This window comes from Jaculus jaculus, chromosome 1 (assembly GCF_020740685.1).
Source record: "Jaculus jaculus isolate mJacJac1 chromosome 1, mJacJac1.mat.Y.cur, whole genome shotgun sequence".
Taxonomy (NCBI): Eukaryota; Metazoa; Chordata; class Mammalia; order Rodentia; family Dipodidae; genus Jaculus; species Jaculus jaculus.
In genome coordinates, this window is record NC_059102.1 from 203,578,501 (window position 1) to 203,597,879 (window position 19,379).

A 19,379-nucleotide genomic window follows, 5' to 3' on the forward strand; every position below is an offset into this window, starting at 1 on the left:
TGTCTTATGATTATATATGATGCATTTAATCTCTCTCAGTCTTCTTTCCTTCTCTCTGTCTGCTAATAGTGTTTAGGTAAACATAGGGGAAGATTTCATTTGGGATGTGGATGTGGATGTGGATGTGGATGTGGTGGGACACAGCTGGTAATCCCAACACTGAGGGAGGGGTATGAGGACGACAGCTTTGGGGCAGCCTCGGGATACCCAATGAGACTTTGCACATTTTTTAAAAATGTATGTTCATTGGCTGGAGAGATGGCTTAGTGCTTAAGCGCTTGCCTGTGAAGCCTAAGGACCTGGGTTCGAGGCTAGATTCCCGAGAACCCATGTTAGCCAGATGCACAAGGGGATGCATGCATCTGGAGTTCGTTTGCAGTGTCTGGAGGCCCTGGCACGCCCATTTTCTCTCTCTCTTCCTCTCTCTGTCTATCATCCTCTTTCTGTCTGTCACTTTCAAATAAATAAAAAAGGAAACTACTTTTAAAAAAGTATGTTCACTTAAAATAAACTTACAGCTGTGATGGTGTGAAACTTGCATGATGTCCTAATCATCTGCTTACCATAGCCGCACACCTTAAAATTCCCCTCTTCAGGCTACCAGGACATTTATGTGAAAGTCAAATGACCTTTGCACAAGAACACAACCCAGAAATGTGGACCAACCTATGGAGGCCCTTCTGCTATGGTTAAGGAGTTCATTCAGTACATGAAGGGCAACAGCATTAACTGAAAACGTTGTGAGGACATACTCTTTGACCCATCCGTGGGGACGCTGGATGGAACAGCAGCTCACAACGAAGGGAACAAAGCAGAAGCAGCCACAAAACACCGCTGGAACACCTTTCCTGCGTGTCCAGAGGCGTCTCCCGACGCAGTGAGATGCTGTCTCCTACCAACATAAGAATATTCTGAGAGCCGGGCTGCCCTCGTTTCTTTATTAGGTCCTTCAAACACAGCCTGCCATTTGATGGCTGTTACAGAAGTCTAAGAGAACATGTGAATTGACCCACTGTATGGGTGGTTAATTATATTTCAAATGCCTGCCTCTGGCATACCAGGTACCCCTTTGGAACTCAGAGCAGCTGCCAGAGGAAATACCAGCAGACTGACACGGGGCGGGATTTGTCCACTGACACACAGCCCTGCCAGGCCCCTGGCCTGAGCACACTCCAGGCCACTTGAGGCCAGATCTGCTCCAAAGATGACCCTCAACAGAGCTGTGGAGCTCAGGGCCTTTGCCTGCAGTGTCTCATCACCACTGAGGTCCCGACACTCCCAAGGTCCTTGCTTTCCTTTTCAAGGGTAACAACAACAGCAAACCCCCATAAAACCGTATGTAGAAATTGCCAGATTAATACTTAGAGAGGCATTAATTACAGAAAACGAAGCAATAGCTCACAACCCCTTCTCCACACCACAGCACAGAAACGTTCATTCCCAGAGGAAGGGAGATTGCAAACATTGCCGCATGTCTCAGCTGAGGACATCACTGACTATCCGAGCTAATGAGTTGGTGGTCCGTGTATTAAATGTTTTTCTTGTCATGCCTCTCCGTTCCCGCCCCGCTCCCGCGCCCCTCACCTGCCAGCCGCCGCTCCCGGGTGTTTCTCCAAATCGCATCCAGGGCTCTGGCCGTGGAGTCCCTGATGTGATCGCTAAAGGACCTCCGCAGAGGGGCTCGCAGGGGCCGAGCCACCACGTGGGCCTCGGGGTCCCCCATCCCGCCGCCCGGGAGCCTGGCGCGGTCCTCCTCGGGGAGCGGGCGGGCGGGCGGTCTCCGGGGAGGCGGCCGCGCGCTCAGGACGCGGGCATTGCGGCTCGCGCCGCGGCCCCGGGCAGCGCCCGCTGCAGGCGGCCTCCTGGACCGCCGCCAAGCTCGCGCCGCGGCCACATCTGGAAAGGCTTAGGGACCAGCCCGCGGGGGCACACTTGGCCCGGTTCTCCGCTATCTGGGATGCGCCCAGCTTCCTGTGTAATCCAATGACTTGACTTGGTGAGCGCTGAGCTGTTTGTCTATGAAGTCACCCGCCTCTCCTCTCCTTCCATGGCGATGGAGGGCAGGAGCGGGTAGGTAGCACTGTCCTCCAGGGTCATTCTCATCAGCATTGCGCTTTAGCCTACTGACTCCTGGTTTTAGACCAGGGTGTGTGTGTGTGTGTGTGTGTGTGTGTGTGTGTGTGTGTGTGTGTGTGTGTGTAAGAGAGAGAGAGCGCGCGCTCAGCTTTTATTTGTGGTCAAGGGAGGGGAGCTATGGCATCCCCTAGACCAGTCTGGTTTTTCTTTGTAAGAAACAGAAATCTGAATTTTGAAAACAAAATATTAGTTGGATCCTCCCATGCTTCTACTTACATTCTGAGTTTTATTCAAATAGTTCCAGGTCTTGCCTCGAAGATTCACATATTCCTTGATTTTGTGACTCTACTTTTGCGCTGAGCAGCTTTCATTATAATTATGGCATATCAAAAGCCCAGCTGAAAAGGATTTTAAAAATGCACCAAACATGTAGGCTGAGGACAGGGTAAGGATGCTGAGACCCTCCCTATGCCCGTGTAAAGCCAGAAGCAAAAGTGTAATCCTAAGGCCCCTACAGTAATAGGAGACAGAGTCATGAATATGCTCAAGTTCGAGGTCAAGATCATTTGGTCTTTACAGCAGCAGAAATCAAGAAACACACTCTCCAAACAAGGTGAAGGGAGAGGAGGAAACCCAGAGGCTGTCCTCTGACTTCCACACCCATGCTGTGGCAGAGCATGCCCACACACACACATCACTATCATCATACATACAAATAATTCTTTAAGAGCCAAACATTTCTGGTACAGTTATAGAAGTGAAAATAGGTGTCAAATCCTATTTTTTTTAAACAAGTGATGTTCTTGAGTTTCTAAAATGCTAGGTACATCTATTTCTATGCCAACTGCTTTGGCAGATTTTCCTTTAATGCATTATTAATCAATCCTCCTCTTTCTCACTGTCACCCCTCTTTCAATGTGATAATTTTCAAGGGTTGGCTGGGGAGCTTAGAACTAGCATATGACAGTATCAAAAGGCCAGTTGACAATCTTTGCAAGATAAGAGCATGCTATAAAGGCACTTTATAATTTGCAAGGTGCCATGCAAATGGTAATTATTACCATCATTATTTTACTCACCATTTTTGACCCACACTGCTGTCCTGCGCCTTTAAGTTTCTACAGCATGCATTCTTTCCCATAGTTCTCTGAGAAGTTAGTTATACGGAATAGTGAGATTGTGCTGACAGAATGACTAGTGATGCTTATTTCCTAAACTATACTGTATCCAACTTGAAAGTGCTCATGTCTCCTGTATTGATCTGTTTATGTTACTATTATGAAATACTTGAAGCTGGGTACTTATGAAATAGAAAGTCTTATTTAGCTTGCAGTTTTAGAGGTCAAGTTTTATGGTCCTTTAGATCAGCCTCTTGTTAGAGTCCACTGCAGGTGCCATTGAGGCAGGAGTGTGTGTGGAAGGAGAATCAGTGCCAAACAGAAGGCAGGGGTTGCTACTCTTGGGAAGTTTACTCAGGGTCCCACATGAATTACCTTAATTCCATCAAAGGACAGCCCTTTAGTGATTTGACAATCCCTACTAGAAGCCAGATCTTCAAGGTCCTCTCATTATACTGAGGGCCAAGCCTTTAATACACGGATGCTTGGAGGCACAACCTTGAATTATATCCAAACCACAGCACATCTCCAATTAAGAATGTACGTTTGTGCTTGTGAGAGACAGTTCCGAAGGTAATTCTTCACTAAAAACAAACAAACAAAAAACCCATTGCTGCTGGATGTGGTGGTGCATGCTTTAATCCTGGCATTCAGGAGACCTAGGTAGGAGGATCACTGTGAGTTCGAAGCAGCCTAAGACTTCATAGTGAATTCCATGTCAGCTTGGGCATCAATGAGACCAATGAGACTAAGCTATGAGCCAAAACTTCATCTGCATCTCAGCCATATAAAATAAACAATGAGTCCCTACCTCGAAAAGTCAAAAAAGAAAAAAATTCATTACAAACAAGAAGTTGGGATGGGCTCAATGATAGAGCACTTTTTTGCCTAGTGAGTGTGAGGCCCTGGGTTCAATCTAAAGCATGGCAAAAAACCAAAAACAAAATCCACAGACATGGTTCAGTGGGTAAGATCACTTGCTGCTCCAGCATGAGGACCTGAGTTTGATTTCTGTAACCTCTTTGATGAGGGGAGCAGAAATAGTGGGATCACTGGGGCTCTCTGGTCAGCCAGTTTAACCAAAAGATGGGGAGTTCCAGACTCAGGTAAAGACTTTGTCTCAGGGAAATAAGGCAGAAGAGCAGTAGAGGAGGATACATGATTGATGTCCTTCTCTGGCCTCTGCACATGTATGCATGCATGAGGTACATGTATGTGCATACACACATATACCACACACACCAAAAAGAGTCACAGAAATTGATCACCTTCTGACTACTTGGTTCTATTTTAAACACTCAAAGTCAGTTTGTGTGTGTGTGTGTGGGTGCTGTTGTGTGTGTGTTTAGCTTGCTGCATGTAGCCAAATGTCTTGGTTATGTTGAACAGGATAGGTCTGCCTGGAATTCCTTTGTTAAGAATCAACATGAAGTACCCATCACATGATCAGTGCCCTTCGCCATACACTGTGCCATTCATGGAGAACTTGAGAATGAATAAGACATCAACTTCATCTTTGAGGACGTGGTGTCATGTTCAGAAACATATTCAAAGTGTTATGGGAGCACAGAGAAAAATGTAGCCTGAATTCTTAACTCTTCCTGTGCACTGACCTCATTCAAATTTTTAATCTAGATCTCGGCAAGTCAGTGGTATACAAATATTTCTAGCACAAATGCCAATAGGCAGTTGTTGAGTTATACAAGTGACTGTTATAGTAGGAAACTTTTTTCTAGCTAAACAGAAAGGAAGGAGGATCAATAACAGGGAGTCACATTTACTCTTCTAGAGCTGTGTAAAGACCCATGACTCACCACAGCACTCCAACACAAGCACTACCTTCTCCTATTTGCAGAGGCTTCAAGGGAAGAAATATGAGGATGGTCAGGCAGCAGGTGGCAGATTTAGGGCTCATACTCAGAGCTATTTGCACCCAAAACTCATTAGCTTTCTAACCAACTTGATTGGCCTTAAATTAATAATGACAACGATTGACTAGTGATCTAGGCTTAGCTGGTACTAAGCTATGAGCCAAAGCTTCATCTGCATCTCAGCCATATAAAATAAACAACTGGACACAGAGTAGCAAGAATCTGCAGTGATTCTATTTATTTATTTACTTATGAGAGAGAGAGAGAGAGAGAGAGAGGAGAGAGAGCGAGAGAACTGGAGTTCCAGGGCCTCCAGCCACTGCAAACGTACTCCAGATGTGTGCATCTCCTTGTGCATTTGGCTAATGTGGGTCCTGGGGAATTGAACCTGGGTCCTTTGGCTTTGCAAGCAATTGCCTTAACTGCTAAGCCACCCCTCCAGCCCTGCAATGGTTCTTTTTTTATTGATATCAGTTATGGAAATTGAAAGGCAATAAGCCAAGAGAGTCAAGGAAGAGCACCAGGTCTAATCTCTAAATTAGAAGTTGAGGAGCACTCCTTTGTAACATTCTACTGCAGGATAGCTCTCTTAACTCTTCATCATAGCATCTGAGTGGCCTTAGAAAAAGCACAAATTGTCCTTTAGTATATGTTCCACTAGATACAATGGTCTATAGGCCTAACCTATCTAAGTGAGTTTTATTTAAAAAAATTCTAACAGGGGCTGGGAAGATAGCTCATTTTGTAAAGCATTTGCCTCATGAGTATGAGGACCCAAGGCAGATCCTCATTACCCATGTAAAAGTCCAGATGTGATGATGGCCCCATGCCAGTAACCCCAGCGCCAGTGAAGTTAGAGTGGATCTCAGAGATTTTAGTTGGCCAGCCAGGCTAGTCTACTTATTGAGCTCCAGGTCATTGATTGATCCTGTATCAGAAAAGAATTCTAAGATGACACCTGAAGTTATCCTCTGGTTTCCAACTACATACACACACACACACATGTGTACTACACACACATGTGCTCCTGTATACACATGGACACATACAAGCATAAAAATTATCAACATAAACATAACTTTTATTTACAGCTTGGAGAACGAAGGTATAGATAAGCCTCTCTCTCTTTCTCTCATGTGTGTGTGTGTGTGTGGGGGGGTTGTTGGTCTGTCTGTTTTGCTGTGTTGTCCAGGCTGACCTCAAACTCCCCATCCTCCTGCTTTAGTCTCCCATATTCTAGGATTATTGGCCTACCACCAAGTCTGGGCAGATAATTATTTTTAAGTAAGATCAACCTTAATTATTGACTTCATTGTAGCCTAATGTAGAGCTTAAAAATTTACTTCTTATTTCTAAAATCTTGTTAAACTGAAATTTTGTTGCAAGGGTTATTTCAACTGTGTCTACATTTCAGCCACATATCATGAGTTTGATATAAAAAAATTCTAATTCACAGTCAATTTAAAACTATTGTTGTTGGTTTTCCTTTTTGTTGGTCATTAGAAACATTACTTAAATGCATGTATCTTTTCTCATCTCAGCAACCAAATACCTGACAAAAAGCAACTGAAGGGAGGGAGGGTTTATTTTGGCTCACCATTCAGAGGAACACAGCCCACCAGAGTGGGGAAGGAATGGTGGCATGAGTGGTTTGTCCATGGTGCCAAACAGAAAGCATAGAAAGGAATGTCAGGATTAAACTGGCTTTCTCCTTTCCCCCTTTTTATTTAGTCTGGGACCCCAGTCCATGAGATAGTGCCACCCACATTTATTTTTTGTTTTTTGTTTTTTGTTATTTGTTTTTTTTTTTTTCTTCCTTAGTCAAAACTCAACGGAAATACCTTCATGGGCACTTCAAAATGTGTGCCTTATCTACATGTTTCTTCGTTATTATTTGTTTGAGTAGGAGCAGTGGGGAGAGACAGAGGGATAGATAGCTGATAGATGGATAGATGAATGACAGAGAATGGGCCTGCCAGGCCTCCAGCCACTGCAAACAAACTCCAGACTCATGGGTCAATTTGTGCATCTGGTTTATGTGAGTACTGGGGATTGAACCTGGGTCCTTAAGCTTCACAAGCAAGCACCTTAACTGCTCAGCTGTTTCTCTAGCCCCATGATCTACATGTTTCTTAATCCAACTAATCTGATAATCTAAATTAGTCATTATAATACAGAAAAGGGCTTTTTAGAGATCAATGTTTATAGAGAAATTTCTGAAGCTGTATTTTGCCAAATTTGAAAGAATCCCAGTTCTTTGTGTTAGTGTGAGGTGAGGATAATTTGTGATAATTATTGCTGCTTTAGCTGGGCATGAGGAGAAAGTGGGAACATAGGGAGTTCACTGGTTTCTCAAGACCCCACTGGGAACTGTATGAGAAATGAGAATAACAACACTGCTTTCACAGCTCTGCAGTTGCTTAGTTTTTGTGATAAAAATCTAGTCTCAGCCATGGGTGGAGCTGCTGCCTGGCCCGGGAAAGCTGTGCACACTTGTTCAGAAACCTGGAGAGCAGAGATTCCTGTCTGTTACCCACCTGGAGAGCCTGATTCAAGTAAGTCTATAGTATCTTTTAAATCTGTCTTGCTCTGATAATTTGTGGTAGATTTGATCTATTTCTCCCTATTTGATAAATGTTGTCTTACAGCTACAAACAAAATTTCCAATTTTATGGTGTTTCTAGGTCCAGTTTTCTTTGATTTAGCAATTAAAGACACCTTCCTTTTCAAGCCCATGTAGCAAAACTCCAGTTTAGTCTCTCATTTGCTTATGTGACTTATATAAACTTTCTTTGGGTAAATTACAATGTTAGGACTGCTCAAAATGTTAGTAACTGCTTTCTAAATAACAGGACTACTGATGAGAAATGGGGAGGTTTTAAGAGCCAATGTCCATGCCCAGATTTGAACCTCTGGACAGGAAGGAGTGTATTAGAACCCCGCTTGGTTAGGCCCTATCAGTGCTCCAGCGCCTGCAACTGTGCATTAGACTTTGTGAATGTCAGTACCTAGCCCAGCATAACAAGCCTGGCCAAAGGTCTATTACTCCACTATAGGAGTTCTCCTTTCTCTAAACAACAAAGAGCCCATGACAGAAGTGTTTGTAGAAAAAAAGGAAGCCTCAGTTTTTCTGAGGAACATCTAGATGGTGTCTGTTTCACAACTCACACCTACCATACAGGCTATATAGAAGTGATGCTTGTTTTCACTGTGAAATGTTTATGTAATGTGTATCTGGTGTGCATATTTACTCTGGCATGTGATAACTTTATACCATAATATGCTTCTGCATTTGGATCTGTAGGAATTATAGTTTGGTTGAGAATCTCATTGTGCAAATTAGGTTAAATGTTATTAAACCAGGACAAACAGGAAGTAGTGATGCCTCCAGAGTGTGTTTTTATGGTATGATTTTCAAAAGACTAATTTCTATGAAAACAATCAAGAAGGAAACTGCATTAAAGAATGGAATAAAAAATAATGCATTTACAAATTATATTTCCTTAGTAAGAATAGAATGTGTAATGGTAAAATAAATCTTAAGTACAATTAAAACGTGAAGGTAAATAATTCCTTTCCTCTAATTTTCATTCTTTTATTCTTATCGTTATCTTTTTATTTTCTCATCCTTTATTCCAGTATGTTTTTAATATGAGGAGTCCAGCACAATGACATAGAATATAGTGATGCCATTTTTATGCTCGCTCAGATTTACAGTATAAGTAGATAAATTGCTTCCCCAACAATATATACATGAAATTGCAATTGGCCCAAACAAAAAAATAGATATGCATATTTTTATGTTGGGAGAAGCAGCAAAGGAAGTGGTCCTACCCTCTACTGGGCCCTCCTCAGTGGAGCCTTCTTGTTTCATAGGGCTAAGGAAGACTTTGAGGAAATAAAAGTTGTTTGGAAAAATCCAGGTGTAGTTCCTTTGTATGCTGTGATGGGTAGAAGAGATGAAATGAAGTTGAAGGCCCCTCACCCTTCCATCTGGCTGGGACTGTGTCCTGGAACCTTGGGGTGGGGAGAGTGCCTCTTGCATTCCTACTTCTTGGGCTTGTCGACTGCCATGTATTGATAGAGAATGAGGAGCAAGAAAAGAGACACGCCCAGCAAATTGGTGACAATGGTGAGCTGCACATCCATAATCATCCTGACCAGCTCCTTTCAACTCCCTATTTTGCTTTTAAACTATGTTTATTTTAATTTATCCTTGCTATTTTATACCATTTATTTATTTGGGAGACAGAGTAGGTAGAGCGAAGGGTAGAGAATGGATGCATCCCGGTCTCTAGCCACTGCAAATGAACTCCAGAAACATGCGCCACCTTTGTGCGTCTGGCTTAGGTGGGTAATGAGGAATCAAACCTGGGTCCTTAGCTTTCACAGGCAAATCCCTTAACCACTAAGCAATCTCTCTAGCCCCTATTTGATACTTTTAAAAACATTTATTTTGAGATCAGGTCTCACTATGTAGTCAGAGGAATAATCTTGAACTCATGATTCTCCTTGTTTCTGCCTCCCAGTCCTGGGATCACATGTGCCTAGTTTTAGGTGGTACTGAGTATTGCCCCAGAGCTCCAAGTATGCAGGTGAACATTCTTCCAAGGGAGCTATAATCCCAGCCTTAGTGATCCTAATTCTAAAATTTGATTTTATTGCAATGCAAAGTCAGCTTTCTCCTCTACTAATGTCACAAAATTAAAAAAAAAAAATCTTCTCTGGGTCACCAGGATGATATTTGTTTTACAAGGTGAAGCTCCTGTCTTCACCATTTTTGCTGGAAAGCAGCTAGCCTTAGAAATAGTAAATAAAAAAGTCACATTCTGGCTGTTTTCCCCATTTGGGGCAGGCAAGCCCAGCTCCTTGTTTCCCCAGTGGTTTGTGTAGGGCAGAATCTGTTCTATTTTAAAGATTGGGGTAAATACTGGGGAGAACAAGTTTACATTAATACATCAAGAAAAAAGAGCTTACTGTCTACCATGAATGGGTCACCTCCACTTCATCTGCCTGGGCCTAGAAGTGATTTCAGAGGAAGTGGTGACACAAATACTGCTCTCATGAATAGCCTGACAACAGTTCCAGGGAGATGGTGACAGACACTGTGCTCACTCAAATCTCATCTAAACAGAGATCCAAAGGCCAAGGCAAAGCAATACTAATCAGATCCATACTTTGCCTGGCTCAGGGAACATTCAGAAGAGGACCAGAAAGACTGTAGAAGCCTCAGGGTGGGTGAGAACAGCCGAGGTACCATGTTCCCCTCCCACCCCTGCAGACACTGATGGAGGCTTCTTGGTCACCACAATGAATACAAAAATCCTCACTGAAGAAGACTCTCAGCAGAATTGGTGTCGGGGGGTGGGGGTTGAAGAGAACCTTTTTATTACCAAAAAATAAAAAATAAAAACAAAAAATAAAAAAAATTGAAAAAATCATATTTGTGGAATGGTGTATGACTGAAATCCCAAACTTGGGAAGCTGAGGCAGGAGGGTTCCAAGTTTGAGGCTAGCCTGGGATACATGTTGAGATACTGTCTCAATAAACAAAATAATAAATAAATAATAAATAAATAAATAAATAAATACCACAGAAGCGTCTCCTCTGCTGGGCGTGGTGATGCATGTCTTTACTGCCAGCACTCAGGTGACATATGTAGGAGGATTACTGTGAGTTCAAGGCCTGTCTGAGACTATATAGTGAATTCCAGGTCAGCCTCGGCTAGAGTGAGAACCTACCCCAAACCCTCCCCCAACAAAGAAATGTTTCCTCTATATCCATATACATATATCAATTCTTTAAAAGAAAAAAATGTCATGGAACGTAACTAATAATATTGTCATATTTTTCCTTTAAATACTATTTAGTTTCAAAAAATTTGTCAGGGCTGGAGAGATAGCTTAGAGGTTAAGGTATTTGCCTGAAAAGCCTAAGAACCCAGGTTAGATTCCCCAAGACCCACATAAGCCAGATGTACAAGGTGATGCATGCATGTGCAGTGCCTGACGACCCTAGTGTGTCCATTCTTATTCTCTCTCCTCTCTGCCTCTTTCTCTCTTTCTCAAATAAGACATATAAATAATCAGCTATAATGTTCATTTAAAAACATTTTCTCACAAGGAGAGAGAGAGAAAATGGGTGTACCAGGGCCTCTAGTCACTATAAACAAACATCAGATGCATGCTCCACTTTTTGTATCTGGCTTTATGTGGGTATTGGGGAATCAAACTCAAGCCATTAGGTTTTGCAAGCAAGCACCTTAACCAATGAGAAATCTCTTCTGCCCTCATATTCATATTTTTGTTCATAGTCTTTGTAGGTAAATATATTATATAATTTATATTCCCTCTTTTGGGCTTATAATGTTAACTGCTATTAATATTTGCTCATGGTATTTAAATAAAATGAGGAAATAGAATATAATATATTGAAAATATTAAATTACTGAGGGAAGTATCACTTTATTTAATCAAGTTTGGTATAAATTGAAAATAGAATGATATGCTAGGATAAAAATAAGTAATTTAGAAATAAAGAGAATTTATTTCATCAGGAGAAAAAAAATGTGCATTGTAGGTAGAAGATGTGGCAAGACTGACTTACTTAGATGAATGTGGCTGAATGAGATGGGACAGAAAAATAGCCTATTGTCTGAATATAGTTTTAAAGTCAAAATTTGGTTCCTATGGCCTACAAAGACAATATTGTGAAAATATGATTTTGTTAAGTATTCACTTTATGCCTAGATATTGCTAGATCTTGTAGTATGAAACAAATGAATAAGTAGAAAACAAAAGTCATTCTTTAATGAGTCTATTTATATTTTGAGATATAAAGTATGTATATAAAAAATAGGGGGCTGGGGAGATTGCCTAGTGGTTAAAAGTGTTTGCTTGCAAAGTCTTTTGGTCAGGTTCAATTTCCCAGTGCCCACATAAATCCAGATGGCACATGCATCTGGAGTCCATTTGCAGTAGCAAGAGGCCCTGGTTGGCCTCCTCTCTTTTTTTCTCATTGTTTACAAATAACTAACTAACTACATAAATATATAATCTTAGAAAAAGAAATAAGAGCTGGGCATGACAGTGGACACTTTTAATACCAGCACTAGGGAGGCAGAAATAGGATGATTGCCGTGGGTTTGAGACCACCCAAAGACTATAGAGTGAATTCTTGGTCAGCCTGAGCTAGAGGAAGACCCTACCTTGAAAAACTAAGACTAAAAAAAAAGAAAGAAATAGAAATACTGCAAAACATCTTTAAAAAAAAGAACAGATCATTTGGGGATAAATATATACTAATTGTGTAGTCATAGGAATCTGTAGAAGGATGTCTAATCCTGTACAAGGAATTCATTCATATTCTACTCAATGGCAAAAGGGCTGAGAGTTCAAGGATGCAGACAAATTCTGCCGATGTGGGACAGGACCCTCTTGAGCACTGGAGCTGGCGCTCGGCAAGTCCCATAGGATGGAATCAGCTGCCCTCTCCATCCCCTTCCTGTATCTCAAACACTTCTGTCATGTCCCTGTCATTCCATCATCCTGCTTCTCTCCATGGAGGTTTTCCTTTGTTGCTTCAGGTCAGGGTCTTAGTGAACTTTTAGCTAAAAGATCAGCCATAAATTGTCTAAGTCTTTTGCTTATAATTTAAATAAGAGAGCTAGGAAGGAAGCAGAGAGAGGAAAGAAGATAGGGAGTGAGGAAAGAGAGAAGGTAGGAGAAAGGGAGGGAAAGAAGGAGGGAATAAGGGAAGAAGAGAGAAAGTAAAAGAGAGGGAGAGATTGGTTAGCTAATGCTTTTTCTTTCCTTAGGCTGAGTGTGCTTCCAAATCCTTCGCTGCCTAACCCCTCTGCCCCCACTCCTACCCCCACCCCGTGCACTCTGGGCATGGATGAGGTTAGGAGGTCATAAGTTTATGTGCTGCTCCTTTCAGGGGCTGCAGATAAGATGAGCAATGAAACTTGTCTGAGTCAGAGGGAGCAGAACAACAGTAGAAAGCTTTATGTGAAAAAGTGGTGATACTTAAACTAATCCTTGAGGGGAGAGTGCGATTGGGAGGAACAGATAGGTAACAACATTTTTTTTTTTTTTTTTGAGAAAGTTAACTTCAGGCGCAAAGGCATAAAGATAGCAATATTATAAATTGTATGAGATAGTGTGGTTTTACTAATTTTGGTCATCTTTGGCAGAGATGGTGAGCCCAAACATGGGAATGTGGAGAAACACTGGCTTTGGAACGGGAGAGATTCATGAACTTAGCTTAGTGAGTACTGTACAAATAATATAGAGGAAATGCCTTGCTATCTTCTCAGAAGTACATAGTGGTTACTCAATAAATTAGAGTCATCAGTGATATTCTTAGTAGAAGTGGTTTTTCTTTTGAAAACTTGACACAATTTCAAAGGACAGAAATTTAGTATAGGCAGTACTTGAGAAGAAATTTCCTTTTAAATGAAGAAGAAAGGTGAAAATATTTTTTAAACAAATGAAGAGTGTAACAAATTTTATTACCTCTGAGGTTTGTATAGAAAAAGTTTTGCATTACAAATGTATTAAATAGGTCACTTTAACTCCATGGTATAGTTATCCCTTCTTATCCAGGGTTATACTTCCCATGGATTTAATTATATGTGGCTTGGTCATATTAGATGGAAAATTCTGTGAAAACTCACTCACGGTTGGTGTTTTCTTTTTTATTTATGTGTTTGTTTGTATGGTGTGGTGTGGCAGCCCTTGTGCTTTCCTGTGGCTACTGAGGGGACACTCACCTATGGTAGCTAGAGTGTTGGGTGTTAGACTCCATTGCTTTTCGCCTGCTTTGAGTCAGTTTCTTTACTGACCTTGCAGGGCTCCTATGATTCTTGGGTCTCTGCTCCCCTATGGGACTGGGCTATAGGCATACAAGGCCATGGGCCAACTGTCTATGCTGGGTCTGGAGACTGGAACTCTGGCAGTTTCCACATGCCACAGGCCGTTGTGCTTACACAAGAAGTATACCTAAATGCTGAGCCATCTCTCCATCCCTGTAGTTGTGAAATTTTTAAAAACAAGCACAATGTTCTTGTGTGGCAGGTGAGAATCCTTTGGTGATCATTTTACTTAAGCAGCATCTGAAGGGCTCTGTGAGATCTTTTCCACCTGGTTAAACAGAATAAAATAACATCTTCTATCCATGATCTATTCTTCCCCTGAATAATTTTCCACAGAACCTTCACACAGCAGCAAGGTGGATGGTGACCTCCTCTTGGGCGTCAGTTCATTGGTTATAAAAATGAACAACTGGGCTGGAGAGATGGCTTAGTGGTTAAGTGCTTGCCTGTGAAGCCTAAGGACCCCGGTTCGAGGCTCGGTTCCCCAGGTCCCACGTTAGCCAGATGCACAAGGGGGCACACGCGTCTGGAGTTCGTTTGCAGTGGCTGGAAGCCCTGGCGCGCCCATTCTCTCTCTCCCCCTCTATCTGTCTTTCTCTCTGTGTCTGTTGCTCTCAAATAAATAAAAAAAAAAATAAAAAAAAACTCTAAAAAAAAATGAACAACTATTGAGAATTTATCACTCAGATAAACCATATGCCAAAGTCATATCTTAACTCTTACACACAATTGGCCATGTATTCACCTGGGAGAAGTATTGATTTCAAACTGTTGCCAAGAGAAAAACAAATCAAAGTACTTGTAACTAATACAGGGTCAGTAAGAGAAGAAAAGAATGTCATGTTAGCATTATTGTAGGTCATTTCATCTCTAATAGATGAAAACCAGTCTTTGTTACATGAAACTTCCAGAGTAAATGTACCACTCCAAGGAAACCAGAATCAATTTACAATTACTACATGGGTACATATTTCTATATATATTCACATCATCAATAAAAGTAATAGAACAATAATCCACACACTGGAAACTCTATAAATGAAATACTCTAAGGCATCAAAGAAATGATCAGATATGATTTCAAACTAAATGAAAGCTCTTTTTTCATTCTCTAAATAAAACTGAAGCAAAAAGGCCCTTTCATAAATTGGCTCTCTTTAGAAAAGATTAAAGTGATAAATTAATTTTTCTATATATACAAGGTCAATGACAATTGAAACACTGAAATGCAAAACTGTTCCACTGGCCCATATTGTAGTTCATAACAGCTCTTGACACCTCCAAAAGCCCTTCCTTCAGAGAATAATGAGAGGAACAAAGTGTTCACCAAGATTTTCAGAAGAAGAAATATCAAGACTGTAACTACAAACCCTTTCCTCTTGGCAGTTGCTTTTGGTCCAGCAATACTAAGGAAACTACAATACCTAATAAGCAGATGGTTCCAAAAATATTTCATTTTTTTCTTTTTATTTATTTATTCATTCATTTAATTATTTTTTTCCCAAAAATATTTCTGAAGTACTTGCTGTTTGCAAAGTATCACACTCAGAAGTAGACATGAAATGGTAAGTAAGGCTTTTCATCACTGTTGTGTACCCGAAAGAGCCAACTTAAGTGGAGGAAGGATTTATTTTGGTTCATGGTTTTAGAGATTTCATTCTAAGATCAGTTTTATCTATTTATATGAGCCCAGCTCAGGCTGGCAGCAGCCTGTGACAGAGGCTGCTAACCCCATAGTGGCCAGGAAGCACAGAAGGGGAGACAGGATAGAGGCCAGGGCAAGATATACGATAAGTGACATATTTCCAGCTAGCCACTACCTTCTCATAGTTTTGTTATCTTCCAACATCTATGCAAATTTTGAATCCATCAGTAGATTGGATCATTGGTTAGCTTAGAGCCCTCATGTTGCCATCATGTCTGAAAATCCTTCCCAGACATCTGTCCTAAACATCTCTCAGTCCAGTCAGGTTTACAATCAGGATTGAAGTAGCCCATGGTTTAATGTGGAAGATAAGTTGCAAACGTCAGGACATCATAGGAAACACTAAGCACTGAAAGAAAAATGCAGAAGTACCTCCAGCTGTAGAGACCTGAGGAGACCACGCCTGGTGCACAATCTAACAGATGATTTGGAACTAGATAGGAGAACTTATGTATCAGTGTTGCTTGAAATATAACTGAGGCAAAATGGAACATTTTATTGGTTCTAGATATAGAAAGATATAGAAAACTGTGTTACTTAATTAGTAATATGTTAAAAATATGAACCTTAGAAACGACTGAAAATTTATGGAGTTTAAAATCATTGACATTTAAGAATAGCTGGCTTAATATTGAGCCCACCTACATTCCATCATGGACAGGGAGGGGCTCATAAGACCACAACTCTCCTCCCAGAGGAGCTGTTAGCATGGTTGATGGGGTGGGGGGAGTCATGCTCTTTATTGGTGTAACTACTGGTAAGTTGCCCATACGCTAGTAAATTACTCCCTATCCATACTCATGAAAGCAACCCTAATTTAACTCTTTGGGTCACAAAATAACTACAACATATATGAATGCTGGAAGGGGACCAGTTGGTGAAAAAGGAGTTTAGTAGGAGTTGAAGGGGGATAAGACAGGATCACGGAGGCAAAAATGACCATATTATATTATCTGCATGTATAAAACTATCCAAAATAAAGAAGAATAGAGTGCTTATATTTTTCATGAATTCCTGTTACCTGAAAAGTTAATGTATTTCCCCTTAACAGTCTAGTCAACCACAGCCAACTTTTCATGGATTAGTTTACATTAGGTTTCAGAGAAACTGAGAGGCTATGTGTGGGCATATCCTAAATTCCTTCCCCACAAAAAAACAGCCAAGTGGAGATCATAAAACTTAAAAAAAATGAAGCAAGTAAGTATTTATATGCCATTTGTATAAAAATAGTTTAAGTCATTTTCTGAGAGTGAAAGAGAATAGAGAATTTGGAATGTTGGCGAAAGCCCAGCCTGGCTAGATAAAGGCAATTTTCAGACACTGCTGAAGACTGTGAGACAGCTGGAGCCCTTCAGTTATAGGAAGAGCTTCATGGAGAATTAGACGGTTCTACATTTGGCTTTGAGAGTACCACACAGAAAGTAAAGCATTTGCAGATTTTAAGTGTATTTCTAATTGATTCGTTTATTTACCAAACATCACAAGAATGCCGGTCACTGGAATAAAGAGTTGAATAAAACAAATTCTGTCTTTCAAGACACTCATGGTTTAGTGTGTGGGAGGCACAAATAAAACCAATGTGGTTCATCCTAAACTGGGGACATAAAACCAGAAAGAGCTTTGTGAAGAATTCTGAAATGGGCTGTACTATTTTTTTTTTTTCTGCCAACACTTTCTTTGGATTTATAAGTATTAGAACATGGTTGAGAGTGAAATTCTTACAGGATAACTGGGCCAAGCAATGATAATTAGACTGGAAAAGGGGCAAGTGTCTTTCCATTTTAATTTTTCAGCTTTTAAACTTTTTTTTTCAACTGTATTTCCCTTTTTAGTGATCAAAGGCCGCCAAGAAAATGATTACCAAATGGCACCAAGTCTGGGCTTTGTTATTTAGCATGTTTACAACACGCATGGGCTGAAATTATGGAAACTCTGGTTTCGCCTCACACACATTTGTCACAAAGAAGTGTCTGAGGGCTGGAGAGATGGCTCAGCGTTTAAGGTGCTTCCATGCAAGGACTAAGGACCAGGGTTCTATTTCCCAGTACCCATGTAAGCCAGATGCACAATGTGGCACATGCGTCTGGAGTTTGCAGTGGCTGGAGGCCCTGGCAGGTCCATTCTCTTCCTCTGCTTCTTTTCCCCCCTCTTTCAAATAAATAAATAAATACATAAATAAAAATTTTTTTAAAAGTTTAAACACAGGGCTGGAGAGATGGCTTAGCAGTTAAGTGCTTGCCTGTGAAGCCTAAGGACACTGGTTTGAGGCTCGATTCTCCAGGACCCACGTTAGCCAGATGCGCAGGGGGTGCATGCGTCTGAAGTTCGTTTGCAGTGGCTGGAAGCCCTGGAGCACCCATTCTCTCAATCTCTCTCTCTCTCTCTGCCTCTTTCTCTCTCTGTTACTCTTAAATAAATAAATAAAAATTTTAAAAAGCTTAAAAACAAATAAGTGTTTAATTCCTATTTTCTACCTTGCTCACCACAGCACAGATTTATGGAGGCTCCAACTCTGTTTTGTGCCTTTAAAAGATGACTTCCCCAGAATTTCAGGCTGTAGTTATCTATTATCTTAATTTCTAACATTTTACAGCCAACCAAATAACCTCAAGGCAGAAGCACATGCATTCTAAGAGAAATCACTAAGAATCTAAACCAAAGTCACATCAAAAGATACCCTTTACACATTTTCATGCAGTAGATCTCTCAATTGCACCATTAATCAATTATCTGGCCCAGATATTTGGCAGTTGTGGAGGGTAGTGGGATGAATGGAGGGAAGGAGACAGAAAGTGAAGTAAAAAGTTTCAGAGCTATGTTAATGCTAGATCATGAATATTGAAGGCAATGCATCTTTGTGATAATAACTATCTGGTTATAATATATTTACAGAACGCCTATGACAGGGAAGCACTGCTTTAGTTTAAGAGCACACAAAAACAATATTGTTGACCAAGACAAGTTCATGGCCCAGAGAAGAGGACAACTAAGCAAGGGAACAAAACTGAAACAGAAAACATAGTTTTTCTTTTTAGGAGCATAGAACAATCAATAAAAAAAATAATAATTTATCAAGGAGGCAATATTACTTGTTAATAAGATAAAGAATTTTCATAGAGGGGAAGGGGGAAAGTGTCACTAATAATAATGGCCCATAGGCTGCCATGTAACTTGACAAAATTTGCAAGATTTTTGTTTTAATTTTAAAATGAGAGATTTTTATAGTAACCCATATTATTATTTTTTAAATGTATTGAGAATAACATTTTAGTGACAAAGTGTACTAAATTTCTAATTTGCATGTTTCTATTAGAATAGAAAACACATTCAAAATACTTATTTACTTGTGATACAGAGAAAAAGAGAGAGAGAGAGAGAAACAGCAAGCTAGTTGCAAAGGAACTCCACATGGGTACTGAGGAACTGAACCCTGGCCATCAGGTTTTGCAAGCAAGTTCGTTTATCCATTGACAGATTTCCCTAGCTCTGAAGATGCATTTTAACCATTAGTGTAGATACATCTTTGCTCTATCAGATAAAATGTATTTTCATCTAGGATAAAAATACACAGTTCTTACAATTTTTTTTTCTGAATTAGTCATCTTTCTATCTACTTCCATTGCTGTTTCTACTTAACATCTCTCTCTTTTTTTTTAAAATAAGATTGGTCCCTTCCCCAGATCTAGGCAAAAGCAGAAAGATACAAAATCAGAAGGAGTTTTCTGGTTGGATG

The 19,379-nt window shown here is 40.6% G+C and overlaps 2 protein-coding genes across 5 annotated transcripts in view; both read right to left on the bottom strand.

Annotated features, from left to right (window-relative positions):
- Nucleotides 1-19,379, bottom strand: part of Dlc1 (DLC1 Rho GTPase activating protein) — a 445,416-nt gene that overhangs the window by 190,350 nt on the left and 235,687 nt on the right. The window contains exon 1 of one of the 4 annotated variants that reach the window (XM_004657103.2): nt 1,585-1,723. The exons of the other annotated variants lie outside the window; for them this stretch is intronic. Coding sequence (XP_004657160.2) covers nt 1,585-1,723 — 139 coding nt within the window. Of the gene's footprint in view, nt 1-1,584; nt 1,724-19,379 lie in introns of those variants that run through there. 4 annotated transcript variants of the gene reach the window in all.
- Nucleotides 9,113-9,220, bottom strand: LOC101602301 (dolichyl-diphosphooligosaccharide--protein glycosyltransferase subunit 4-like). The gene has a single exon (XM_004657104.1). The coding sequence runs from the start codon at nt 9,218-9,220 to the stop codon at nt 9,113-9,115; it is 108 nt and encodes a 35-aa protein (XP_004657161.1).

Excerpts from the sequence above, each read along its gene's own strand:
- LOC101602301 (XM_004657104.1), bottom strand. The coding sequence starts at position 9,220 with ATGATTATGGATGTGCAGCTCACCATTGTCACCAATTTGCTGGGCGTG.